The sequence below is a fragment of the Neomonachus schauinslandi genome, chromosome 4, assembly GCF_002201575.2.
Source record: "Neomonachus schauinslandi chromosome 4, ASM220157v2, whole genome shotgun sequence".
Lineage (NCBI taxonomy): Eukaryota > Metazoa > Chordata > Mammalia > Carnivora > Phocidae > Neomonachus > Neomonachus schauinslandi.
This window is the reverse complement of record NC_058406.1, coordinates 126808211-126836203: the sequence shown is the minus strand read 5'-3', so window position 1 is coordinate 126836203 and position 27993 is coordinate 126808211. Positions and strand designations below refer to the sequence as shown.

Sequence of the window (27993 nt, the reverse complement as noted above, 5' to 3'; positions counted from 1 at the left end):
CTGGCCCCGCCCCCAGCACGGCCGGCGCTTTCCTCTCCCGCCCCGGTCACGCTACGTCAGGCGACTGCCGGCCCCGCCCCGCCTCCTCCCCCGCACGGGCCTAATAACCAGTTCCGCGCTCGAGTCGACGCGCGCCGGCGGGCTGCAGAAGCAGGTATGTCGGCTGTCCTGCAGCGCGTCGAGCGGCTGTCCAGTCGGGTGGTGCGCATCCTGGGCTGTAACCCGGGACCCATGACCCTGCAGGGCACCAACACCTACTTGGTAGGGATCGGCACCAGGTAAACGTCCCCATTCCTCCCTAGCAAACACCCCGGCCTGCGGGACCCACAGAGCTGGGGCTGGGACTACTGCTCGCCGGAAGCGGAGAGGCTATGCGCCCATGCAACCTGGAGCTCAGCGTCCAGTCCGGGCCTGGCAGCCCCACCCAGGACCACCCTCGGACGCCCCGATTCCAGGCCTCCCCCACATCACTGCAATACCGCCTGGTAACCTCTGTAACGTGGGTTATGGCTAATGAGGGAGAAATAATGAGGAAAAAGAAACAAAACAAAACTTCCTGGTTTTGAAACCCAATTGACTTTGCCTAATGTTGAATGCCAGGGTGAGTGTTTAAGCTGTTGAGAAATTAGGATCGCCTGGAGTTAAAAATCCAGGAAAGCATTTACTTTGCTCACCTTCTGACTTTTCACCAGTGTTTTGCTCAGACTATAACTTGCCCTTCACAAAAGTGATTAATTGGGCTGAGGCCTTTTTAACTCAGCAGCAGAGGGCAGGATTTTCTTGCTTCCAAATTACTCGAGTCTGAAACACCAAGGATCCCCCTAGCACTTGGGGAAGAGGAGCGGACTGATTTTGGTTTTTGTTACTATTGTGTAGCCTCATTTAAGTTATTTTTGCAGATGGAATAACCTATCTGTATTTCTATTTTTCTCTTGTTCAGCTGCATTGTTTTAGTGTAATTATGCAGAAGTGGGGAGATGTGGTGTACTGCACCAATGTGCATTGAACAGTTTTTATATCCTTGGTCTTTAGTATACCCTACACAATACAAAATAAAAATAAGATACAGTTCCCTTTAAGCATAAAATTTAAGTGTATATTTCAAGATGTGTTAAAATTAATATAACTGATTTCTAGAAAACAGTTTAATAGTAATTTTAGTTTTCATTTGAAGTATCTGCTGTATTTGCCTTTTTCCAGTAAATCAGAATTTTAGATGGAGCAGGATGCAGGAACTGGAAGTACTGAAGTCGGACAGGCAGAAGTTAGGTTCAGAATAAACAAGGCAGGGTCAAGTAAGTACGGGAGCTTGGGCTGCCTGCAGAATCTAGGAGGATAGAGAATTCAACAGAAAAAATACTTTATATCTAGAGTAGAGTCTGTCTTGCCTGGGACTCCCACACCCCCAAAGTCCATAGGCGTTCTCTTCTCTCTTCAGCGTGTCATGTTAAACTAGTTCTAATGTCAGTACCTATTCTAAACATTGAATATAGTCAAAATTACCCTAAGAAGTCTCTTAGGAGGCACTGCGTTGGAGATTGTGTACAATCACAATAAGTTCGGTGCAGCCTGCTTTTTCTTCCAGCAATGAAGCAAATGGCTGGTTCTGTTTGAAAACCAGATGAAGTTGGCTTGCATTTAGGGGCCATGTTATATGAAAAATGCATACTGTATCTTTAAACACTAGAACCACATTCAGTGTAGCAAAGTGCTTGTGCTAAAAGAGACATAAAGAATCTGAAAAGGACTGAGGGAAGACATTCATGGTCTCCCACTTTACACTGCTTCCACTACCACTGGCATAAACTCATGGGATGGAGTGGCCAGTGGAATTAGTCATATGTGACATATATGTCATGAATACATATAGTTGAGCTAGAATAAGTTAATGTGTAGATGATGCTACTCTACTGTATAAAGTAGAAGTCAGGTGGCAAGAGATGAATATTAATTGGGTCCAAGTAAGAGGTTCAGATATTGGTATCCACCTGTTCTGCACAAAACAGTTTCAAGATCACAGGTGGCTCCTATATTACCAAATCCAATGGCATTTTTCCATTCCCATTGTATTTGAACTTCAGTACCTTTGACACTGTTGACCAATCCCTCCTTGATTTGCTAACACCACATTCTTCCTAGTTTACTCTTACCTTTTTGGCTGTTCTTTCGCAGTCTCCTTTGTGGAATCAGCCTCTTCACCTGATCTTTAAGTGTGTGAGTTCCTCAAGATGTAATCTTAGTCTGTCCTGTTCTCATGCTATATTCTCTACCTAGGTGATCTTTTCGACTTCCTTGGTGTCCAACTTCCTCTTCTGCTCAAGAAACTGTAAAAGCTGCAATTTTAACCTTTACTATCAAAATTGTAACTCCCTGGAGGCAAATAGTTTATCTTTTAATAGAAAAAGGCAGTCTAGTGTAGTAATTAGAGTTAAGACTCTATACTCTGATTACCTAAATCCGAATCCTAGCTTATGACTTTAGACAAGACAGTTGATTCTCTAAGCTTCAGACTCCTTATCTGTACCATGAGGATTGAATAGCACCCACCTCAAAGGATGTTATGAGGATTCAGTGAAATTTAAATGAAAAATCATATCAAAAGCACTTAACATTCTAGCATATGGAAAGCGTACCATAATGTTAGCTGTTATTATCACTTCTTCCATCACAGCATCCAGACAACACTGGGTTCATGGTAGGTGCTCAGAAAATACCTAATGATTTGCATCTTATAATGAATATAACACAGTATCTTATACACGGTAATCATTTGTTAGAATTTGAACTGAACTTATTCAGTAAACATTTATTGTGCCAGGACTGTTCTAGACAACTGGGGTTACATCAACAAACAATTAATAGTTCATTCATAGTAGCTCAGACTTGATTTTATCATCTCTCTTCTTCCTTCTCTTCCTCCTCTACCAGAATCGGGGGGTTGTTAATCTGAAGTCTATGGTCCCCAAAACGATATAATTCAGGGAGTTTGACCTTAGCTGGGGGGGAAAAAATTATACCATTATTAATCTCAGACTGAAGATTAGCCTTTATTCAATCATGAATATGGACAACAAACCATAGTAGTAATAGCAGTACCTGTGATTTTTTTCTCTAATATTCTCGTCGCATATTGCGGTCATGATAGATACCTCAAAATGGTATGTATATTCATCTCCATTTAGAAACTATGATCATTGGGGAGCCTGGGTGGTTTAGTTGGTTAAGTGTCTGCCTTCAGCACAGGTCATGATCCCTCATGATCCCAGTGTCCTGGGATCAGGTCCCACGTCAGGTTCCCTGCTCAGCTCAGCAGGGGGCCTGCTTCTCCCTCTTCCTTGGCCTGCTGCTCTACCTACTTGTGATATGGGCATTGCAGTTAGAAAAGTGTGGAATCAAATATATCCTGTGCTGGAGTTCATGACTCTAGGCAAATTACGATATTACATATATGTCTAACTTGTCAAGGCCTCAGTTTCCTCATCTGTACAATGAGAGTAAAATCTCGGGATTGTTTTGATGATTAAATAAAAATAAAGCCACTACCTTATTTATTCATCCAACAAACATTTATTATCTAGTACATGCCACCGTCTAGATTCTGGCAAAACCAGACCAGGTTCCTTCCCCCATGGAGCTTAAATTTGTAGGCTGTGGGAGGGTGTGGAGACAGGCAATAAATTAATAAACATGTAAATATATAATATGTCATATGGTAATAAGTGCTGTGAAGAAAAAGCAACGGAAGATGGCTGGCAACATCATCAAAATTCATTGTGACCCAAACCACGTTTATCTCAAATTTGCTCCCTCCAGTGTTTTATAGTCTTGGTTAATGACACACCAGTCATCTCACCTAGAAACCTCAAAATCATCAATTTTTTTCCCTTCCCTTCCACATCCAGTTGTTTAAAAAAAAATCCTGTTGATTGTGCCTCCTAAATGTTTTTTAACCATCTCCTCCTTATATTTCCACTGCCTACAGAACCTCATAATGCATACATGGGCCAGTATATCCATCTAGTTTCCCTTTCTCCAGAAGGGACAGTTATAACTCTGTGTACTTGTAAAGTAGAGCCATTGGTCTGTGGAACTTAAGGTGTAGATAAAAGCCTATGGACCACAAGGCCATTGTCCCCACCTCTCCACCCCACCCCCTCCCCCATGACAGGACAATTTGTTTTTATTGGCTGTGCGTCTCAGGGAATAGGGTTAGGGAAACAAACCATCCAATATAAAATAGCCATCCAGATACTTCGGGTCATATTTACCCCATTTGAATGTTCTGCAGAATGCCGTTTATCTGTCACTATTACTGTTGGTTTTCATAGGTCCTTCTTCCCACTTTCCACTAGAATGCAAACAGGATTTTTTTGTCTTGCAAGAAAGACATGGCACATAGTAGATAATTCATGCAGTTATTAATGTACTAATGAGTGAATGACTGAGACTTTTCATCAAGACTAATCTTCCCTCCCCCAACCTGAATTAGGGAGATGTTATTGTGAAGCAGCCTGAATTAAAAAGTTTGTGAGTTGGTTCTTGAGGAGGAAGATGTCCCCCTTCTTTTTTAGTTCAGGAAAACTTTATAGAGAAAGACCATCATCCTGTGAAATAGTGAGGAAGGGCATACAAAGTATAAAGAAGGTTCAGAACCACAAGCAGAAAAATATAACTAATGGGTTGTCTAGGTAAAGAAATAAAGCAACTCAGACATTTCCCCATGCTTCCCTACTCCTTTCATTTTCATTTGGAAGGAAGCCAATGTAAAACTTTAGTAATAAGTTTTGTATGTAGCGCAGAAGACTAGGTTTCTTTAGGAATACCACTGAATCTAATTCTTTCATATCTATGAGACATTTGAGTATGTTGTAAAAGATCTCAGAGGCAGAGTGGATAAAAACACATATTCTAGAGACAGAATACCCAGGTTTGAATTCTGGTCTTGCCGTTTATTTGCAGAGTAACCTTGGGCAAGTTGTACAATGAAATACCTAGTTTAAATAGTTGTGATGAGGAACACAATTGTTAAAATACATAAGGTCCTTGGAATAGTGCCATATTTGAGTGCTGTATAAGTATTCAATATTATTGTGCCTTGAATTTGCCAAGTTCAGACTTACATGGAGCTATAAGATTTTTTCAAAAAACTTTTCTTAGTGAGATTACTATAGTTAAGGTGAAATATCATATAGCTGGTTTTCAAGCAAGTTGAAAGCCAAGCAATTTATGCAGTTTCTTAAATATAATATGAATTATCTGTGTGAGAAATATGCTACTATTAATTCTGTGTTCCAATTGTGTGATTATCATCCATTTAATTTTCAGGAGAATCCTCATTGACACTGGAGAACCAGCAATTCCAGAATATATCAGCTGTTTAAAGCAGGCTCTGACTGAATTTAACGCAACAATCCAGGAAATCATAGTGACTCATTGGCACCATGATCATACTGGGGGCATAGGAGATATTTGTAAAAGCATCAGTAATGGTAAACAGAAAACATTAATTAAGCTCTTTGAGGAAAACTGTGTTTTCAGAATAATTTATTTCTGTTACAGAAGTAAGTAAGCTAGTCAGTCATTTACTGAATACCTTATATACTTACATGGTATTTTTAGAAATTAATATACTTTTAATACTGCCCCCAATTTTAACAAAAGAGGAAAGGAAAAGTCCTATTTTCTATTTCAGATCTCTTATCCCTCTTATTTTTCCCTTTGCCAGGGATGAAGGTCAGTTTGAATTTTGTCTGTAGTAGTAGTAGTAATGATGATTGCTACTTCCGAGTTAATAATAACTAACCACTCTTGAGCATTTACTGTGTGCCAGGCACTGTGCTAAACACTCTACACGGGTACTGTGAGGTAGCTGCTGTTACTGTCCACACTCTAAACATGATCTTAGGTCTTCCATAACTTTAAGGCAATTACTATGATACACTAAAATGCTGGTGAAAGATCATTGTATTGATAATTCTCTGTCCCTGAAACCTATTCAGTACTGACACCTTACCGCCTCTCTCCTTATACCCCCATATTACCATCACACACATAGATTCATTCATTCCTTCCTTCCTTCAACAAATACTCAAGTGACCACTCTGTCCAGGCACTGTTCTTGGCACAAGGGATGTGGCAGTGCACAAAACAAAGACTCTGCTCTCATAAAGCGTGCTTTCTAGTAGGGAAGGTAAATGGTAAGTACGTAGTAGGTCAGATGGTGATAGGTGCTATGAAGAAAAATAAAGCTAAGTGAAGAAAAAGGGGAGAGAAAATAAAGTGGGGGAAGGGCAGTGGCTTGTATCTAGGGTGGATAGGGAGAAGAGAGTAAGCTATACAGGTATCCGAGAGGAGGCTATACCAGACAGAAGACATTGCAGGAGTAGAGATACTGGAATCGGGCTGTGCTTGGCAAGTTCGGGGCATATGAAGGACAGGAGGTCAGGAACGTTCATTCACAAAAGGAACATACATACGCATTCAACTCGTGTTTTTAAATATTTTTAAATGTCTTCCTTTTAAGACTTGAGACTACAGTTGGGACACCAAAGTGTTATCAACCAAAGCACCCAATATCACCAGGCTGCCCATTATGAAAAACGCTCTAACCTCACTTTGTTACCCTCTTAACCTCCTTTCTTACAATCCTAGAGGACTATATGCCACAGGAAATCCTTATCTTTCAGTCTAACTTTTCCTCACCTTTCTCTTGTCTATCTACCAGTAAATTTTGTGAATTAAAAAACTATGCTGAAGGTTCTTGACTAGCTTTGGCCAACTTTTTTAGCATGAGTTTTAATTTAATGTTAAACATTTTAAATGTTTATGGCCTACTTTTTCTCCTTCATAAATCAACTTTATTGAGCTTGAATTGACATACATAAAATGTACCCATTTTAAGAGTATAGTTTGATAAACACCTTTGTGATGGATCCAGTCAACATAAAGAATACTCTCATGACCCCAAAAAGAGGTCTCCTGGTGCCTCTCTGCAATAATCCCCCTCTAGCAACCACTGATCTGCTTTATTTTACTATAGATTAATTTTGCCTTGCCACATAATGGAAGCATACAGAATCACTCTCTAGCTTCTTTCTCACAGCATCATGTTTTTGAGATCACCTATGTTTCAGTAACAATAGTCTGTTCCTTTATTGACAAGTGGTAATCCATGGTAGGACTATACCAGGATTTGTTTAACCATTCACCTGTTAATGGACACTTAAGCTATATATTTAAATTAAAAATTAGGGGCACCTGAGTGGCTCAATTGGTTAAGCATCCAACTCTTGATTTCAGCTCAGGTCATGATCTCAGGGTCATGAGATCGAGCCCTGCATCAGGCTCCACGCTCAGGGAGGAGTCGGCTTTAGATTCTCTCCTCCTCCCTCTGCTCCCACACACACACACACACACTCTCTCTCTCTCTCTCTCTCTTTCTCCTTCTCTCTCTCTCTAAAATAAAATCTTTTTTAAAAAATTTAAATCGTTTGGGTTCCATACAAAATAATGAATATTTGTATAATAGATTACCTATTAGGTTGATTTAAAGAAAGTCAAAGAGAAATTTGACCCTGCTCTGTAGCCACTAAAATTTTAATACTTTGAGAAGTAGCTTGTTGACTTTCAGTCTGAACTTTATTGAAGCTAGACTAGCTGCATACAGACCTTGAGTTGCTCAGCACTGAAATCGTGCAGAGGTTACCTTTCAGAATCTCCCAAGAGTCCATGTACTTCTTCATTCTCTAAATCCTTAATCGCTAGTATTCTTGTTCCATTTTGTTTTATTATTTTCTTTGCTCCAGATCGTTTTACTACTTAGTTATTAGTATGGCAGAAACTTTTCAACTGCTTTATGATGCTAACAACTTGTGGTTTTACAGGCAACACCAAAATTATGAATGCCAGTTATAAGATTTCTATGAGAAGATACAGCAACCTACTTTCAAAAGTTTAAGATATAATCAGTGTATAATTCCAGAACTCCCAGTGGCTGGCAGGAAGCCAGAATTTTACTAGACATGAGAACTATATAGCCCCAGGCTGCCCCCAGTGTTTTTGGTTTGTTTTTGAGTAAATCTTACAAACTACATTTTTGTGATCATGATAGTTGTTATTTTGCAGCTGAAGTTGGATCTTTGCCATGTATTTCACATTCCGGTCCGAGGAGTCAAATGTTTGCTTCTGTGCCATTCAATTAGATTGTGTTTTCATTAGAAAGTATTATAAGCAGGGTGCCTGGGTGGCTCAGTTGGTTGAGCGACTGCCTTCGGCTCAGGTCATGATCCTGGAGTCCCGGGATCAAGTCCCACGTCAGGCTCCCTGCTCAGCAGGGAGTCTGCTTCTCCCTCTGACCTTCCTCCCTCTCATGCTCTCTATCATTCTCTCTCTCTCTCTCAATTAAAAAAAAAAGAAAGAAAGAAAGAATTATAAGCAATATCACATGTTTGTATCAGCTTCAATAATTAGCATTAAGAATAATGTTATAAGCCATTATTCAAACCTTTAACAAGTGACTGAGGGTTTCCTCCTGTTAAAATAATCATATGATAGAGACAAAGTAGATAAGTGATTGCCAGAGGCTGGTAGGAGGAGAGAAGAGGGAGTGACTACAGTTGGGTAAAGGGTTTCTTTGAGGGGTTTGAAAATGTTATAAAATTAGATAGTGGTGATAGTTACACAGTTCTTTGGATATACTTTAAAAACACTGAACTGTACTCTTTGAAAGGGTGAATTTTATACTGTTGAGTTATATCTCCATAAGCTTTTATTAAACATAATAATGATTATTATATGATTGCTTTCAGCATGCCCTTCTCCCTCCTGCCTATACAGACTGTTATTTTGAGTAGGATATGTGTTTTCGTATTCGCACATAACTTTAAAAACTGACACAGGTTATTTTATAGTATAATATTTGTTTTATAATTTTGAGATAATGGTGAGTTTTTTGGGAGGAGTGTGTGCCGGAGGTCTCATAACTAGAAATATAATACCTCTAACTTCTTTACTGAAAGAAAAATTATACAGATTAAAAATAAACACATACCAAAAAACCTCCCCATCTCACTCCAGAATGAAGACAGCCTTATTATGTAATGCCAGTTCCCAGAATAGCATATTATTTTTTGCTCCAGCCTCTAAGATACAAAATAATGGAGTTTGGAGCTGGAGAGAGAAGGTCTAGTCCCAGTTGTTTTATTTTATTTTTATTATATTTGCAATATTTCTGTCTCCTTTATCTTCCATACTAGCCTGACTTCTGTGCCTTGTCAGTTTTTCTCTGAATGTCTCTTTCTCCCATATTTCTGTTGCTGTCATCTTAGTTCTAATATTCACATCCTTCCGGCTGAGTTATTAGTCACCCCCTCCTGGTGTTTCTGATCTCTCGCCCTCCAGTATCCCACCTAGAGCTGCCATATTGATCAACTAGTTAACACTATTTCATTTTCTTTCTGAAGAGTGTACAATGGTGCACATATGGTAGAGTTTAAATTCCTCTATTCCAGGGCACCTGGGTGGCTCAGTTGGTTAAGCGTCTGCCTTCAGCTCAGGTCATGATCTCAGGGTCCTGGGATCGAGCCCCACATCAGGCTCCCTGCTCCACGGGAAGCCTGCTTCTCCCTCTCCTACTCCCCCTGCTTGTGTTCCCTCTCTCGCTGTGTCTCTCTCTGTCAAATAAATAAATAAAATCTTTAAAAATAAATAAATAAATAAATTCCTCTATTCTATGAAAGGCAATTTAAGGCCTTCCATGATCTGAGCTCATCTAATCCCACTTTATCTCCACGTCTCAGCCGTGTTTTGCATTGGACAAATTGGTAGCATACTTTGTTGCACGTATGCCACGCTCATTGTCATTTCTTTGCTTTTCCTAATGCTGTTCCCCTTACCTACAAATCATTCTCTGTACCATTTCCCAAACCACTCATCTTGTAAGCCACACTTCAAGTTCTGTCATATTTGTGAATTTTTTCCTAATTGTTTTCCTTTCTCTAAACTACTATGGCTTTTATTAGCTGAATTGCCCATTTAGTATTCATTAAATGGTTCTGAGTATAGTTCTGTATTTATTTATTTGTAAGTTTTATTTCCCCAACTGTGATAGTTTTTAAGCACTTCAATGTCACCATGCTTGTATTCACTGTATATAGTATACTTGGCACCCAGCTATTGATTGGTTAATTGATTTTCTTTGTGTCAGTGAGAGGTAGTATGGGTTAAATTTATTTTAATGGTTTAATATCTTTGTCCTGGGTTTGGGGCTTCCTTTCAGCATTCACAGAAAGAACATTATGCTATCATCCTTTTATTACTAAGTACTGCCATGATGCCATGACTTCTTTTACTATCTGCTAAGACTAGACAGAAAAACGTTCCCCGGTTCTGTATTGCTGCCTCTTCAACACCCATCTTGATATCAAAGCTAGCCGAGATTATGATGAACTACTTTCAAACTTTTATATAAAATAAGAGTGACTAGAACAAAAAGGTGTAGACCTAGAAGTGCATGAGAGAATAAAAAGCTCTTTTGTTGAGGTAGAAAAAATAGTTCAAATTCCAGACATAGGCTGCTGTAACCCATCCCATTTTCTCTTGTGTCTTAATGTTAATATTTTTTGCAGTCATTCACAATGTTAGCTCTATGAAAGTTGATCTCTTATTTTTTTTTGTTTCCATAGAAAAATTTAAAGAGAGTCAACTTTTAATGAAATCAGATATTAAATATGAAATGACAAAAGTGCAAAATTGAACCAATAGGTAGACTGCAGACTTAGAGGAACAAAATCATGAATCGAGCTACAGTTACAAAAGCAAGGAGTTTGAAACAGGACAGAATAAAAATGGCTGAAATAAATTAATGGGGTAGAGAAAGGGCTTAATATATTACTGTAAAAACCAAATACGAGAAAAAGATTAGGAGAGAAAGTTGATCTCTTAAAAGGCTGAATTATCACTTAAAGTATGACTTAATATATTTTACGTGTTTTGTTACTAGACACTGCATATTGCATTAAAAAACTCCCACGGAATCCTCCGAGAGAAGAAATTATAGGAGATGGAAAGCAACAATATTTTTATCTGGAAGATGGAGATGTGATTAAAACTGAAGGTGCCACTCTCAGGTCAGTAAATGTCCTTTAGCTAGGGAAGGGCAGGGGGAGGTTATATATGTGTCTTATAAAAAGGGAGTAAAGGAAGATTTTTGAATATTTGCTTATATGAGTGAGGAATATCTCAGGAAGGATATAAAAGATCTGATAACATGGTTACTCTGGAAAGAAAAACCAGGTTGCTTGAGAAATAGGAGAAAAGAAAGACTTTTCACTCTACCCTTTTAAAATTATTTGTTTGAATTATATGATTACCATTTTTTAAATAAAATTTAAATTAAAAAATAAATTAGCATTTCCTGTTAGGATGGTTTAGGGCTCTACTCATCAGTTAAATTCAGGACTTTCTCATGCTCTCAATTCCAAAAGATGACCTAAAGTAAATACATTTTAGGCCAGACCCCTAATCTCCCATGACCTAAGTGAGGTCGAAAAGTTGTTTCAAACTCAGTAATTTTAAAACTGAACTACTTAGGTTTCTCCTCTGTCCCCCATAATCTACTTGCTTTCTGACTTCAGAACACCTACTGCTCTCAGCACTTAAGATTTTATTTTTTCTTCTAAGATAGAAGCTGGTTCCACTTCACCTTTATCACTCCCCCTTTTCCTGCCCACCACATCTAATTGTGTTAGATTTTACCTTAAAAATACTGGTCCATACTGTCCCTTTTTCTTCATGTCCACTACCATTACTTCTTGTTTAATATTCCTGTCTCCAGGCTTCCCTTTCCAGTTCATACCCCGTGTCACTTGAAACCTTGAATAACTCTCACCGCATACAAGATCATGTTTATTCTCCTTACCATGTTGCTATCTGGCCCCAAACCACTTTTCTGGTCCAATTTCCTACCACTGCCATTGTAAACACAATTAGCCATATCCAAATACCTGGACACGTTATGTATGTTCATGCCTTCCCTCATGCCCCCCCCCCTTACCAGGTAGGCATCACGGCTTTCCCCCTACTGTCTCCTTCATAAATTCTTACCTATTCATTCTTCAGACTTCAGTTCACATGTTACTTACCTCAAGAACCCTTTCCAGGCAGAATTAACTGCTCCCTCCTCTGACTTTTTTTTTTTTTTAAGATTTTATTTATTTATTAGAGCATGAACGAGCGCGAGGGAGGGTGGGAGGACAAGCCAAGGGGGAGAGGCAGAGGGAGAGGGAGAAGCAGATTCCCCAGTGAGCAGGGAGCCTGATGCAGGGCTTGATCCCAGGACCCAGGCACCCCTTTCCTCCTCTAACTTTCGTATAACTTTTATTATTTTATCATAGCACTTATTAAATTGTATTGTAATCTTAAGTCTGTAAGTAGGTATCTCCATAAAAGGTAATCAACCCCTTAGGTTCACAGTATTAGTTAATGCCAGTTGTTGTAGCAAACCGACCCCAAAATGTATAATGGTTCATACATGAAATAAGTTTTCCTCCCAGTTACGTAACATCCAGGAAAGGTTCCTGACTATCAAGTGGCCCCGCTGCAAATAATGTTTCAGACACCTTCCATCTTGTGATTCTACTGTCCTCAATAGTTGGTTTCAAGGTCGCTTTGTTCACCTCAGTCAGTCCAGTGGGTGGCAGAGAGGGAGCATGGAAGGGATCTTTCACGGGAGGCTTTCACAGACCAGACCTTCTATTGCATTGGCTGTAAATTCAGTCATAGGCCACCCCAGGCTGGGAAGTAGAGTTGAACTTCATGCCCAGGAAAAAGAGGAAGGAGGTTTGATGATAAGTTAGCTATTCTCTGATACACGGCAGATGCCAGATTCATCTTCAGATCCTCAGTCCCTGGCACATAGAAGGCACTGAATATTTATCCAACATGTAGTAAATATCTACAAAGACGGGAGTAGATTAGCAGGTGAATGAGAAAGAGAAGATGAAGAACTGGGTATCCATGCCCCCTTTCAAGCCAGCGTTCCCTTTTTCCTAGTATGCTCTTGATTTGTAAATTTAATTTATAAACCCAACTAATTTCTGGGTAATCTTAAAATGTTCTTGTTGGAAATATGATGTGTCTCCTATAATTTGTTCATGATGCCAAAAGATAATAAACATTACATTACTAATTCTTCAGAGAGTATTCTTGACAATATTGAATTTCCCCCATCACACATTAAAGATCTATCTCAAAGGCTTGGGAATCACAGTACTAGTTTATTAGTTATCACAGAATCATGGATATTCGATCTATACCTGATTTGCAGATTAAGAACATTCGGCCCTTGGTAGTTAATTACCACCCATCTGCCATAAACAGCCAATATATTTTAAGCTTTTTAAAAAAAAAAAAGATTTTATTTATTTATTTGAGAGAGAGACAGACACAAGCAGGAAGAAGGGGCAAGGGGAGAGGGAGAAGGACAAGCAGACTCCCCACTGAGCAGGAAGCCCAATGTGGGGCTCAATCCCAGGACCCTGGGATCATGATCCGAGCTAAAGGCAGATGCTTAACTGACTGAGCCACCCAAGCTCCCCTATTTTAAGCTTTTTATTAAAGTATACAAAAAGAAAAGTGTGCATATCATCTGTGTGCAATGTGGTGTACTATTACAAACTGAACAAATCATTTAAGCAGCTTTCAGATCAAGAAACAACAACATCAGGGGCGCCTGGGTGGCTCAGTTGGTTGAGCATCCGACTCTTAGTTTCAGCTCAGGTCATGATCTCAGAGCCATGAGCTCGAGCCCCATGTCGGGGTCTGCACTCACCATGGAGTCTGCTTAAGGCTCTCTCTCCCCCTACCTCTGCCCCTCCCCACTCTGTCTCTGTTTCTGTGTGTGTCTCTATCTAAAATAAGTCTTTTTAAAAATGACTTAGTAAATAACCTTTTCACAAAAATAAATTATAATTATACTAGAATTTGAATAAAACATTTAGTTTACTGATGACAGATACTTTCCAATTTCCCTTTTTATAAAGTCAGAAAAACCCAATTGTTTTAAATATTAACAAGAAGATTCATCATTAAGCAAAAGTTCCATAAACATAAGGTTAAAATATACTTAAGTCCTCAAGTATTTGATGTCCAGTTGATCTGATCTATTTGCCAATTTGGGGGGGAAAAAATACATTAGCGATAGGGACAATACCCACCAAGAACCCTTTAGTAAAAAAAGTAGGAAGCAGATTTTTCAGTAGGATTTAATTGAATATAACCTTCAAGAATTTTCTAGTGACCTAAGTCCCATTTCTCAAAAGTCAGTCTGACAGCTTTTGTTGACTGTTCTAAACCTTGTAAGGGAGCCATCTTTATAAAGTCTACTCTTATCACAGAAGTGGCAGAACTGGATAAATGTGCCACCTGATGAATGGGGAGGCCACAGCTGCAGTTCCTCTGATCTTTAGCAAAGCACCTCTGATGTCATCTCCTTTTTTCCTCCTGCCTATGTGAAGTGAATTTTAACACAGTTTTTATGCAGATTAAAGCATTAGCTACCCGGGTGACTGGAGAGTTAGAATTTCTGATCCCCTCATTTAAGAAATCTATTGCCATACCTCAATATCATAAAAGCCATCTATGAAAAACCTACAGCGAATATCATTCTCAACGGGGAAAAACTGAGAGCTTTCCCCCTAAGGTCAGGAACGCGGCAGGGATGTCCACTATCACCACTGCTATTCAACATAGTATTGGAAGTCCTAGCCACAGCAATCAGACAACAAAAAGAAATCAAAGGCATCCAAATTGGCAAGGAAGAAGTCAAACTCTCACTCTTTGCAGATGATATGATACTTTATGTGGAAAACCCAAAAGACTCCACCCCAAAACTGCTAGAACTCATACAGGAATTCAGTCAAGTGGCAGGATATAAAATCAATGCACAGAAGTCAGTGGCATTCCTATACACCAACAACAAGACAGAAGAAAGAGAAATTCAGGAGTCGATCCCATTTACAATTGCACCCAAAACCATAAGATACCTAGGAATAAATCTAACCAAAGAGACAAAGGATCTGTACTCAGAAAACTATAAAATACTCATGAAAGAAATTGAGGAAGACACAAAGAAATGGAAAAACGTTCCATGCTCATGGATTGGAAGAACAAATATTGTGAAGATGTCAATGCTACCTAGAGCAATCTACACATTCAATGCAATCCCCATCAAAATACCATCCACTTTTTTCAAAGAAATGGAACAAATAATCCTAAAATTTGTATGGAACCAGAAAAGACCCCGCATAGCCAGAGGAATGTTGAAAAAGAAAAGCAAAGCCAGCGGCATCACAATTCCAGACTTCCAGCTCTATTACAAAGCTGTCATCATCAAGACAGCATGGTACTGGCACAAAAACAGACACGTAGATCAATGGAACAGAATAGAGAGCCCAGAAATGGACCCTCAACTCTATGGTCAACTCATCTTTGACAAAGCAGGAAAGAATGTCCAATGGAACAAAGACAGTCTCTTCAACAAATGGTGTTGGGAAAAATGGATAGCCACATGCAGAAGAATGAAATTGGACCATTTCCTTACACCACACACAAAAATAGACTCCAAATGGTTGAAAGACCTCAATGTGAAACAGGAGTCCATCAACATCCTAAAGGAGAACACAGGCAGCAACCTCTTTGACCTCAGCCGAAGCAACTTCTTCCTAGAAACATCGCCAAAGGCAAGGGAGGCAAGGGCAAAAATAAACTATTGGGACTTCATCAAGATAAAAAGCTTTTGCAAAGCAAAGGAAACGGTCAACAAAACCAAAAGACAACCAACAGAACGGGAGAAGATATTTGCAAATGACAGATCAGATAAAGGGCTAGTATCCAAAATCTATAAAGAACTCATCAAACTCAACACCCAAAGAACAAAGAATCCAATCAAGAAATGGGCAGAAGACATGAGCAGACATTTTTCCAAAGAAGACATCCAAATGGCCAACAGACACATGAAAAAGTGCTCAATATCGCTCGGCATCAGGGAAATCCAAATCAAAACCTCAATGAGATATCACCTCACACCAGTCAGAATGGCTAAAATTAACAAGTCAGGAAATGACAGATGTTGGCGGGGATGCGGAGAAAGGGGAACCCTCCTACACTGTTGGTGGGAATGCAAGCTGGTGCAGCCACTCTGGAAAACTGTATGGAGGTTCCTCAAAAAGTTGAAAATAGAGCTACCATATGATCCAGCAATTGCACTACTGGGTATTTACCCCAAAGATACAAAAGTAGGGATCCGAAGGGGTACGTGCACCCCGATGTTTATAGCAGCAATGTCTACAATAGCCAAACTGTGGAAAGAGCCAAGATGTCCATCAACAGATGAATGGATAAAGAAGATGTGGTATATATATACAATGGAATATTATGCAGCCATCAAAAGGAATGAGATCTTGCCATTTGCAATGACGTGGATGGAACTGGAGGGTATTATGTTGAGTGAAATAAGTCAATCAGAGAAAGACATGTATCATATGATCTCACTGATATGAGGAATTCTTAATCTCAGGAAACAAACTGAGGGTTGCTGGAGTGGGGGGTGGGGTGGGAAGGATGGGGGACTGGGTGATAGACACTGGGGAGGGTATGTGCTCTGGTAAGCGCTGTGAATTGTGCAAGACTGTTGAATCTCAGATCTGTACCTCTGAAACAAATAATGCAATATATGTTAAGAAAAAAAAAGAAGAAGAAGAAGGTAGCGGGAGGGGAAGAATGAAGCGGGGGAAATCGGAGGGGTAGACGAACCATGAGAGACGATGGACTCTGAAAAACAAACAGGGTTCTAGAGGGGAGGGGGGTGGGAGGATGGGTTAGCCTGGTGGTGGGTATTGAGGAGGGCACATTCTGCATGGAGCACTGGGTGTTATGCACAAACAATGAATCATGGAACACTTCATCTAAAACTAATGATGTAATGTATGAGGATTAACATAAGAATAAAAAAAAAAAAGCCTAAAAAAAAAAAAAAAGAAATCTATTGCCTTGGTTATCAAAGAAAACCATTACTGAGGTCTGGAGTTGGAGGAGGGGGTACAAATAAAGGATGCACTGCAAGCACATCAATGGATAAGACAGTCTGCAGACTCTGAAAAAGAGTGGTACTCCACATGAGTTTTTGTAGATTGAAAAATATTGGGGGTCTGTTTGTAAACACATTGTATGTGTGATTGTTCGTAAGATTGTCTGTGAGATATGAGACACACCCACACCCACATATTCTTAGTCGTGGAAATATGCCTCCTGAAATTATTTTCATGTAACATTGAATACTTTCATCAATAGGTTGCAACAGGTTTAATCAAACAAAAGAGATGTCTCCATATCACATTTTACTTTCCCTGTTCCAGAGCTGGAGCCAGCCATGTCTGCAAGAAGCCCTGGTTTCTTTGAGTGGGAAATGGTATTTCAGTTCCCTCCAGAACTAAGTGTCAGGTGTGCTCATGACTACTGGAGTATCATTACTTCTGGGCCTTTTATAGAGCTAGGAAAAAAATGAAATGATGAATTCATAAGGATTCCTCAATTCAGATGAGAACCCAGAACCTTAATTCCCTCATTCATATATTTTTTTCCCTTATCCCACAGTAAAAACCTTGGTTCTCAACATCAATTTATTGTTTATACTCTTGCGCAGTAAACACAAAATAGTTTCAGAAACACAGTAACCAGTAACACTGCCAACAATAAACCTATTAAGTAAAGTTCAAAATATCTTTCTACTTCTTTTAAACTTAAGATACATTCTATTAAGGATATATAATCTTAGTATTTAAAAATTATTTGAATTAATATTAGCATGGCTGTGTTATCTATCCCGTATATAGTAAGATTCATTTCTTTCTGTATTCAGTGTTAACATTTTCTTTCGTTTTTTTAGTTTTATGTTTAGAATATATATTTACATAGCTCAAAAGTTAAAACTAATAAAAAAGTTACAAGAGAAGTCTTGCTTACATCTCTGTTCCTTACATCCCATCTGCCTACCCCTACAGGCAGTTATACTTTATTAGTTTTTTATCTTCCCTTTCTTTTTGCAAAAATAAGGAAATATATACATATACATTTTTATTTCCCCAAGTTTTTTTTTAAGATTTTATTTATTTTTATTTATTTTTTTTTAAAGATTTTATTTATTTATTTGACAGAGAGAGACACAGTGAGAGAGGGAACACAAGCAGGGGGAGTGGGAGAGGGAGAAGCAGGCTCCCCGCAGAGCAGGGAGCCCAATGCGGGACTCGATCCCAGGACCCTGGGATCATGACCTGAGCTGAAGGCAGTCACTTAAACAACTGAGCCACCCAGGCGCCCTATTTCCCCAACTTTCTTATACAAAAGAGCAACTATAAACATTCTTTCATGCTTTGTTTTGATTTGTTTTAAAGAGAAAAGCACTTGGTAGCATTTAATGAACATCCCTCTCCCGTGGCTTCAGGACCCAGCCCCCACACACACCCATGGATTTTCTGCTCAGCTCTTCTACTGTCCTGTCTTCAGGATGACAGGCTGTTTTAGGAGCTTTCCCTTCCCCAAAACTTTGTAGTAGCCTGATCATACCACATCAACGATAGGAGCAGCTCCAGTCAGGCACACCGGCCTGTGTGTCTCAGAGGTCCGAACCCCAGGCCAAACACGCCACCCTGCCCTGAGGCCCACCTTGTGTGGCCTGGAAGACTGAACTAAGGTCAGGGGTGGGTAGTTGGGGTGCAACACAAGCACAGCTCGCAGCCTGCCCCAGCAGCAAAGCAGAGGCACGAAAAGAACCATGCTTGTTTTTTTTTTTACCACTTAACAATATATGCTGCAAATTACTCCATATCAGTTCACAGAGATCTTCATCATCTTTTTGATGGCTGCTGCATCGTATTCCATGGTATGGTTGTACCACAGTGTGTCCATAGTGTCCAATCATGGGTATCTGGGTTTTTCCTATATTTTTTTATAAATAATGTAATGAATAATTTATATATATATTTTGTATTTGTGAACGTGTATTTTCAGGGTAAATTTCTAGCTGTGGGACCAGTGGGTCAAAGGGTTATGTAATTTTGTTAGAAAATGCCAAATTCCCCTCCACATGTGCTATTACCATTTTGCTCTCCCCACAGCAACTTATGAAAGTGCTTTTTTCTCACAGTCTTACCACAAAGTATATTGTAAAATAAACATCTACGCAAAGAAAATTGAAAAAAAAAGTTTTTAAATAGTAAAAGCACTGTCTCTGAGTAGTGGAATGATTGTGAATTCATATCTCCTTTAAGTATTTTCCTTTCTGTTTTCAAAATTTGCTGTAATCGGTGCATGCTTATTATTTATAAAATTAAAAAAGGTGGGAAAAGTATTGAATTTGTACTTCAGAGTAGGAAATCTGATTTAAAGGAGCAAATTTTCTGATGATAATTTCTGTGGGCCACAAGAGGAGGAGTTTTTTAACCGATTTGACATCACTTATTTGTGTCGTATCCAGAGATAAGGCTGGAGAATAATTTCTTCTAAGCCTAAGAGTTTCTGATTTTTACTATTTCTTCATTTCCTTTTAACCAGAGTTATACACACACCTGGCCACACTGATGATCATATCGCTCTACTTTTAGAAGAGGAGAATGCGATCTTTTCTGGAGATTGCATCCTAGGGGAAGGAACAACTATATTTGAAGACCTCTATGATTATATGAACTCCCTAAAAAAGCTATTGAAAGTCAAAGCTGATATTATATATCCAGGTGGGTAGTTGCTTAAATCTAGCAAACCATTTGTGTGAAATGAGGAAGAAGGTTCATTTTGGTTTGTCCCTGTGTGTGTGTGTTCTTTATGTTTTCAGGGTTTGAAGAGCTACCCATAAAGTGCTTCTTTAAATTATGCCCCTAGGGGCACCTGGGTGGCTCAGTCATTAAGCGTTTGCCTTCAGCTCAGGTCGTGATCCCAGGGTCCTGGGATCGAGCCCCACATCGGGCTCCCTGCTTGGCGGGAAGCCTGCTTCTCCCTCTCCCACTCCCCCTGCTTGTGTTCCCTCTCTCACTGTGTTTCTCTCTGTCAAATAAATAAAGTCTTAAAAAAAAAAAAGCTGGAGAGTTAGGGGTGCCTGGGTGGCTCAGTCGGTTGGGTGACTGACTGTTGACTTTGGCTCATGGCTCAGGTCATGATCTCAGGGTTCTGCAGTCAATCCCCACATCCAGCCTCGAGCCCCCACCCCATCCCACATCCAGCCGGCTCTGCACTAAATGGAGGATCTGCTTGAGATTCTCTCCCTCCTTCTTTGCCCCTCTCCCCCCCCCCCGCCCCTGCGCTTACGTGCTCCCTCTCTCTCTAAAATAAGTAAATAAATAAAATCTTTTTTTTAAAGGCTGAGAGTTGTATTAATTTATAAAGATATAAGGTGTTATTTTTTAACATCTTTACAGCTATTAATAGAACTGTTAAACAAAAGAATTAAATTTACATGGGAATCAGAGAATGTTTTTCATTCCACAAGGTATCTTCACTTTTGTTAATTATTAGATTTCTGATGTGGGCCACATTTTAGCCGTGAACTCTGAGCTTTAGTTTTTGTTTTTGTTTTTTTTTTTAAAGATTTTACTTATTTATTTGAGAGAGAGAATGAGAGAGAGCACATGAGAGGGGGGGAGGGTCAGAGGGAGAAGCAGGCTCCCCGCCGAGCAGGGAGCCCAATGCGGGACTCGATCCCGGGACTCCAGGATCATGACCTGAGCCGAAGGCAGTAGCTTAACCAACTGAGCCACCCAGGCGCCCAGAGCTTTAGTTTTTTAACTCACACTACTGAAATATCAGTAGCTTCCATGTCATCTCTAAAGCTGTATATTAATTTCACTTCTCCGGAAAAAGAAACCTGTTTTAGTATCTCAGCTGTCACACACTGCTCTGCAGTATGAATCTCCCTTCCATCCTAAAAGTGGAGAAGGATAATAACACTCAACAAGAGGGCCCAGAAGGAAAAAGAAACTAGGTTACCTAATTTTTTAAGTCCTTCTAACTTGTTCCTAACCAGAGCCATGGAAAGCTCTGTAAATAGAGTGTCTTCAATACCCTTATATTGTCTCATGCGTTTCTATCCCACTGAGGGGATAGGAAACAGAGTAGAGCTGGGCATTTGGATTAATATGACACCAGAAGAATGGAAGCCGACAGCTGTTTTTATTTTTTTTTTATTTTTTGTGTGTATTTGAATTTTTTAAAATTTTTTATTGTTACGTTAATCACCATACATTACATCATTAGTTTTTGATGTAGTGTTCCATGATTCATTGTTTGCGTATAACACCCAGTGCTCCATGCAGAACGTGCCCTCTTTAATACCCATCACCAGGCTAACCCATCCTCCCACCCCCCTCCCCTCTAGAACCCTCAGTTTGTTTCTCAGAGTCCATAATCTCTCATGGTTCATCTCCCCTTCCGATTTCCCCCTCTTCATTTTTCTCTTCCTACAATCTTCTCTCTTTTTTTTTTTTTTTTTAAACATATAATGTATTATTTGTTTCAGAGGTACAGGTCTGTGACTCATCAGTCTTAGACAATTCACAGTGTTCACCATAGCACATACCCTCCCCAATGTCTATCAACCAGCCACCCCATCCCTCCCACCCCACCCCCCACTCCAGCAACCCTCAGTTTCTTTCCTGAGATTACGAATTCCTCATATCAGTGAGGTCATATGATACACCGACAGCTGTTTTTAAAGAGAAGAGAGTACATGTTTGATGCACTCACGCTGAATGAAGCAAAGCTAATGAGAGGCTGCCTAGTAAAGGTTCTTAGAGTGTTTGCTTTAATGAACCCAGTGAACTGGCTTATTGGCACAGCAGGAGCTTATGGGTAAATTATGTTCTGTAGCCACAGCCACCATATATTAAAGCCTGTCCAGTGCTGTGCAGGGACCTTTACAGTGTTGTCCTCACAGAAACCCAGTGAAGCAGGTAGTGGTATCTTCATTGCACGGCTGAAGAAACAAGCTCAGGGATTCAGACTTTCATGGCCCCATACAAGTAAATGATTGTCAATATTCTAACCAAAGCCCATGCTCTTCATATGATAACAGTCTGCTTCTGAATACATTGTACCCAAATATTTTAAACATCCTCTTACCGACTTATGTCATATGTTAATTTGTACTGTTTTAAAGGGCAACTAGACTTTAATATAGCTTAATCTGGGTTGTCAACATTTCTGAATTACTAGCTTATACATAAGATTCTTAAAGTTCTACTGTGGTTTTTGTGAATTTTTAATAGATCTGAGTCACTTACATGAAGCTACTTTTTACAGTCCCCTTTTCAATCTCTTATATAAGTGTGGCATAGTGGTTAAGAGCATAGAATGATTAAAAGCTCTCAAGTCAGAACTCCAGCTCCATCTCTTCTTCACCATGTAACTGTGGGCAAGTTATTTGCCACTCTGCCCCCCATACCTCAGCTTCTGCTGTAAAGAAGGGATAATAATAGTTGCTACCTCCTTGGACTCTTAGAAGAATAATATATATTAAGCATTTAGAACAGTGCCTGGCAAATAATGAGCACTCTGTAAGTATTACCTATCATTACTCTTGTGGTTACTATTTTTATTGTTAAATGTTTATTCTTTATTTTTAATGTATATAATAACATTTCATACAGATTTTATTTGATATAATTCTGTTTTTGGCATTGTATATAATTTTTAAATCTCTTCTAACTGTATGGTTTTCCAAATAATTCATATTTGTTATATACTTAGTATGCTTTTTCAATACATCATATGATTATTTTTAAATAGAACAAATTAACTTCATTTGTACTTGATATTTTTATTCTGGTTGAAATAATTTTTATAATTCTAATTCAGGACATGGCCCAGTAATTCATAACGCTGAAGCTAAAATTCTAGAATACATTTCTCACAGAAATATCCGAGAACAGCAAATTCTTACATTGTTTCGTGATAATTTTGAAAAATCATTTACAGCAATGGAGGTTGTAAAAAACATTTACAAGGTAATTTTCATTTATCTTATTTGTACATAGCAACAGTTTTTTTTTTTTTAAGATTTTATTTATTTATTTGACAGAGAGAGACACAGTGAGAGAGAGAACACAAGCAGAGGGAGTGGGAGAGGGAGAAGCAGGCTTCCCGCCAAGCAGGGAGCCCGATACGGGGCTCGATCCCAGGACCCTGGGATCATGACCTGAGCCCAAGGCAGACGCTTAACGACTGAGCCACCCAGGCGCCCCCACAGCAACAGTTTTATTAGAATAATCTTTGTAGTAGACTATAGGTATGGTATATTTATTACATCCCAGAACAGAATAAGTCTGTTAATTTTATAAGTAGTGCTGCTTATATAAATTTGAGATCAGCAATCTCAACTTTCTAGAACACGGAAGTTAAACAAATAAAAACGGACCTGGAGAACCAAAAAGAAACATTCCAAGCTATCATTAAACCTTATAGACTTCATCTTGTAAGAGAGACCATTACCAACATCCTTATGATTAAGTTTTATAATGATTTATGTATTATTGTAGCCATCTTAATGATTGGTGTCCTAGCCCATAGCGAGTGAGACAGGTGATCTGCTAGAGACATACTGGGTTAATAGCAGTGAGAAGTAGTAGCAATGCCTAACAAGGGAGAAGAAAGAGAAAGCACGTGTAAAAGAACATGAGTAGAATAACTTAGTATATAGAGGAAAAAAATGCCCTCGCTCCAGTGGTCTCTGAGTAAATATATAACAGCACTGTGGGGCAATCGATTAGTATAATTTAGTTTTTCAGCAAATGTTTATTAGATGTCTGCTGTGTGGATAGTATAGAGGTTAAGAATGCAGGCTCTGGAATAAGATTACCTGGATTTAAAAACTCTCACTACCAGAGTACCTGGCTGGCTCAGGCAGAAGAGTGTGCTGACTCTTAATTTTGGGGTCATGAGTTCAAGCCCTATCTTGAGTATAGAGATTACTAAAAAATAAATAAACTTAAAAGAAAAACACCTCCCACTACTACAACCTGTACCGCCGTAAGATACGTGAGACTGTAAAGATGAGCTTGAAAAGTACCTAGGGCCAATTGTAATTAGTAAAGAACTTTAATGTTCCATTGGCCCAAGTTATCAAAAAACAATCATATACTCAGTCTGCTTTGTTTTAAAAGGAAGGGATGAATGGTTAAAATGGCTAAAGATAAAAAGTGCCATTGGCAAAGGGGTAATATAAATATTTAAATTCTGTGAAAGAGTTCATTTCCTCATAATACTAGAATATAGCCACGCTAGACTATACATTGGTACATTGGGTTTTTTTTTTCTTTCCCTAACTTAAGTACAGACAGCAGAACTCTAAATCACCCTCCCAGATGAGTCATCGAGCAATTGTCCATCCCTTAAAAATGCTGGTTCTGCATTCAGAGTGTATTCACTATATTCACTGTATTATATATGTCAAGTACCTGTTGCGTATAGAATGGCATAGGTATTATAGGGAGATTTACTCATTCAACATTTACTGAATGCCCTTCCTGTGCCACACGGTGGACCAGGTACTAAGATACAAAGATGACTACAGATCCCTACCTTCAAAGAACTCATAGTTTAGTGACAACAGACATGTTCAACAGATGATTGTAATACTATCATTTTTTGAGTGCCTGATTGTGTGCTAGACACTGTACTCATTGATTTACACTTACAAATGTAATTTGAGGCCCTTAATTCATACACCTCGAATTTTCAATACATAAAGATACAATTATTCCAATTTAATAGACTTAAAAAAAAAATCTGACTCAGAAAGTGTGAGCTAAGTAACTTCCAAAGACGCACAACTAGCAGATGTCACATACTCAAAAGTGAGATGTCAGATACTCAGATCGTGGTTTTTTTAATCATACCAGGCTTCCTGTAAGACCTCTACACAGTATATCAGAGCATAAAAGAAAGAGGAATAAATTTCACCTGATGGAAGATGCAGGGTATCGAGGCTTGTCTGGAAAAGCTTTAAAAACTTATTTAGTTGAGTCTTGAAGAAGTAAGCATTTTCCAAGCCAAAGTACAGGAGAAAAGTCATTCTAGACAGAAGGAAAGACATGCTCTGCAAGTAATAAAAGAGCATTGTATATGTGAAAACCCACAAAGAAACTGCGTATGACTGGAGCACAGAATGCATATGTGAATGGTCCCAGGAAAGGAGTCCCAGGAAATGAGGCAGGAAAGACAGGCATGATCACACAGAAGCCTTATAACAAATAGGGGCTTTATCCAATAACCTGGGCATGACCACTCAAGGATCTTAGGCGGAGGATTCACTAATTAGATCTAGAAGAGGTGGATATGGTACTGGAGCTTAAGAGAGGGCTTGGGGTTGGAAGTTTATATTTGGGGAACGTTAACGTGTGATGTTGCTGTGCTAAGTTGGTTGAGTAAGAAGTGAGTCAACAATACAACTCAATGTAAGTACACATGAATTTAAGAGAAGTCTAAGGAAGTTTCGAGATGAAAACTAAAGGACGACAGAGGTAGGATAACCAAGGGAAATGTACAAAGATATTATCATGTAACCCAGTAAATAAACCATAGGGCCAATGGTCCATAGCATCATCAAAACTCTCTAGAATAATTTTTAATTATTCATTCATTCATAAAATACAGAGTTCCTACTATGTGCCATTTGCTAAGCACTGGGTATACGGTAAAGAACAAAACCAACACTGTTACTGTCCTTATGGACCTTACAGGCTATTTTATGTATAGGGATATAGATAAAAATAGAGTGGCCTAAAGCAAGACACATACAAGGTGAAATCATTTTGATTATTCCTATATAAAAATGTATTTAAGTTAAAATTTTCCTTTTGTTGCATGTTTTAATTGTTTCAACAAGATTAACTCATTCTTTTTTAAAAAAAGAAATGTCTTCTTTCACTCTCGTTTTTCTTTTAGACTATTCCTGAGCATTTATATAAAATGGCTGAACATAATATCTTGCTTCACTTGAAAAAATTAAAAAAAGAAGGAAAAATATGTAAGTATACTTCCAAATTTCAATTATTTTATTACCAGCATTTAAAATATTCTTTTTTTACAAAACTAGTTTGCTTTTAGGAAAAACAACAACCACCAGAGTCCTTCCTTGAACGTCACTGTAAGATGGAGAAACAAGCACTAGAAAGGGTTAGTAGTGAAAGGCCAGTGGACCACAAATTGGAACCTAAAGCTCCCACAGGAATTAGAATTTTGCTTAGGGGTTGCAGTTCTTACCCACCAGAACTACAATCAAAGGCATGTAACGGGAAGATAGCCTCTCTTCTCCCGACCACAAAGAATTTCACATGCATAAGGTTTGGGAACAGCCAGACGTTTTAGCAGTAGTAAAGGTAGTAAACTCAAAAATATTAAAGCAGTAATTCTGTAAGTGTTTACTAGTGTTAGATTAATTCATCAAATTAACAATCTTTATAGAAATTTAATCCTTAAAATCAAGAAGCTCAAAACTTTTTTGTGTAGAAGCTTCAGCAATGCTTTTATATGTACAAAAAAATACCACCTTTATATTAAGCAACAAAATTATTTTAGGAATTAATGCTTTTTCTAGCCACAAAATAACTTAAAATCCATTATATTTGCTTATCTGTTGTTAAATTTTCACTCTCTAATTTTCTTTCCACAGTTAGCAACACGGATCCTGAGAAGAAATGGAAAGCTAATCTTTAGTTTCAGATTAATGAAAGCTTTTGTTGGCTTGTTTTATTTTTAGAGAATGGTATGTTTTCTTAACTATAATTATTTACAGGGAATATAGAGTATAGAACATTGAAAATAATCCTAAATATACTTTAAAATAATGTCTTATTTCATCTAAAATATATATTACATTTTACATGTATAATATAGGTCGCTTATCTAATCTGAATGGTATAACATTTTACCAAAAATTCAGAATCCAACAGTTTATCCATGTTCAACAGATTTATGGTTACTTTAAAAATAATAAAATTTATATAAGTTAAACTGGGTATTATTCTTGGAGATTAGTTATCTGTTACAAATGGCCAATAGTATTTCTCCAGCTGCTTCAGTTAACAGCACAGATTTCTATGTAATCCTTCTTTACATCTGTAGATAACAGCTTTGTTTTCATGTTTCTATCAATTGTATTATGATTTTGCTTTAGTTCTATAGCTCTGTATCCTGTATATTTTTTTATAATGGTATCTCACAAATGATTCATGAACATCAACTTACAGTAATTGAAAAATATTAAATTCCTAATTAAAAGCATTATATAATAATTATTTCTGTAATCCATTAGTACAACTAACTTACTTTCCAAGTTTAGATTTTAGTATATAAATAGCTATCATATATATGAATTATATACCAAAAAAATTTTTTTTAATTAGAGGATTTATAAGACAGGGCATTTTATATTACAAGTAGTGTTCTTAAATAAGGAGTTAGGTTCTCAGGGTAGCCCAGCAATGCTTATTTAACCCACAAGGTTGCCAAACTGCAATACTAAAATGAGCTCAGAATCCTGAGAATGTCCTTTTTTTAATTCTTCACTAAAGGTAGAACTTTAAAAATTTTTCTTAAACTTTCTTTGACATCCTCACCTTTTTCTGCCACTTTTCCCAAGGTCCCTAGGATTTTCATACCATCGTAACACTTGTTTTCATGCCATAGAGACCTGTTGTGTTCCTGAAACCATTTCATATTACAAAATAACTCTGAACAACAACAATAACTCCATTCAAAAATGGGCAAAGGACTGGGGCGCCTGGGTGGCTCAGTTGTTAAGCATCTGCCTTCGGCTCAAGTCATGATCCCAGGGTCCTGGGATCGAGCCCCACATTGGGCTCCCTGCTCAGCGGGAAGCCTGCTTCTCCCTCTCCCACTCCCCCTGCTTGTGTTCCCTCGCTCGCTGTGTCTCTCTCTGTCAAATAAATAAAA

The 27993-nt window shown here is 38.5% G+C and overlaps 2 protein-coding genes across 2 annotated transcripts in view; one reads left to right on the top strand and one right to left on the bottom strand.

The window, feature by feature from the left end:
- XKR9 (XK related 9) overlaps window positions 1-27993 on the bottom strand; it is a 92297-nt gene that overhangs the window by 45321 nt on the left and 18983 nt on the right. The window lies entirely within an intron of this gene.
- Window positions 99-27843, top strand: LACTB2 (lactamase beta 2). Its single transcript, XM_021688635.1, has 7 exons — window positions 99-278; window positions 5326-5489; window positions 11000-11126; window positions 19606-19784; window positions 22897-23045; window positions 25984-26065; window positions 26711-27843. The coding sequence occupies exons 1-7, from the start codon at window positions 157-159 to the stop codon at window positions 26752-26754; spliced, it is 867 nt and encodes a 288-aa protein (XP_021544310.1). The 5' UTR covers window positions 99-156; the 3' UTR covers window positions 26755-27843.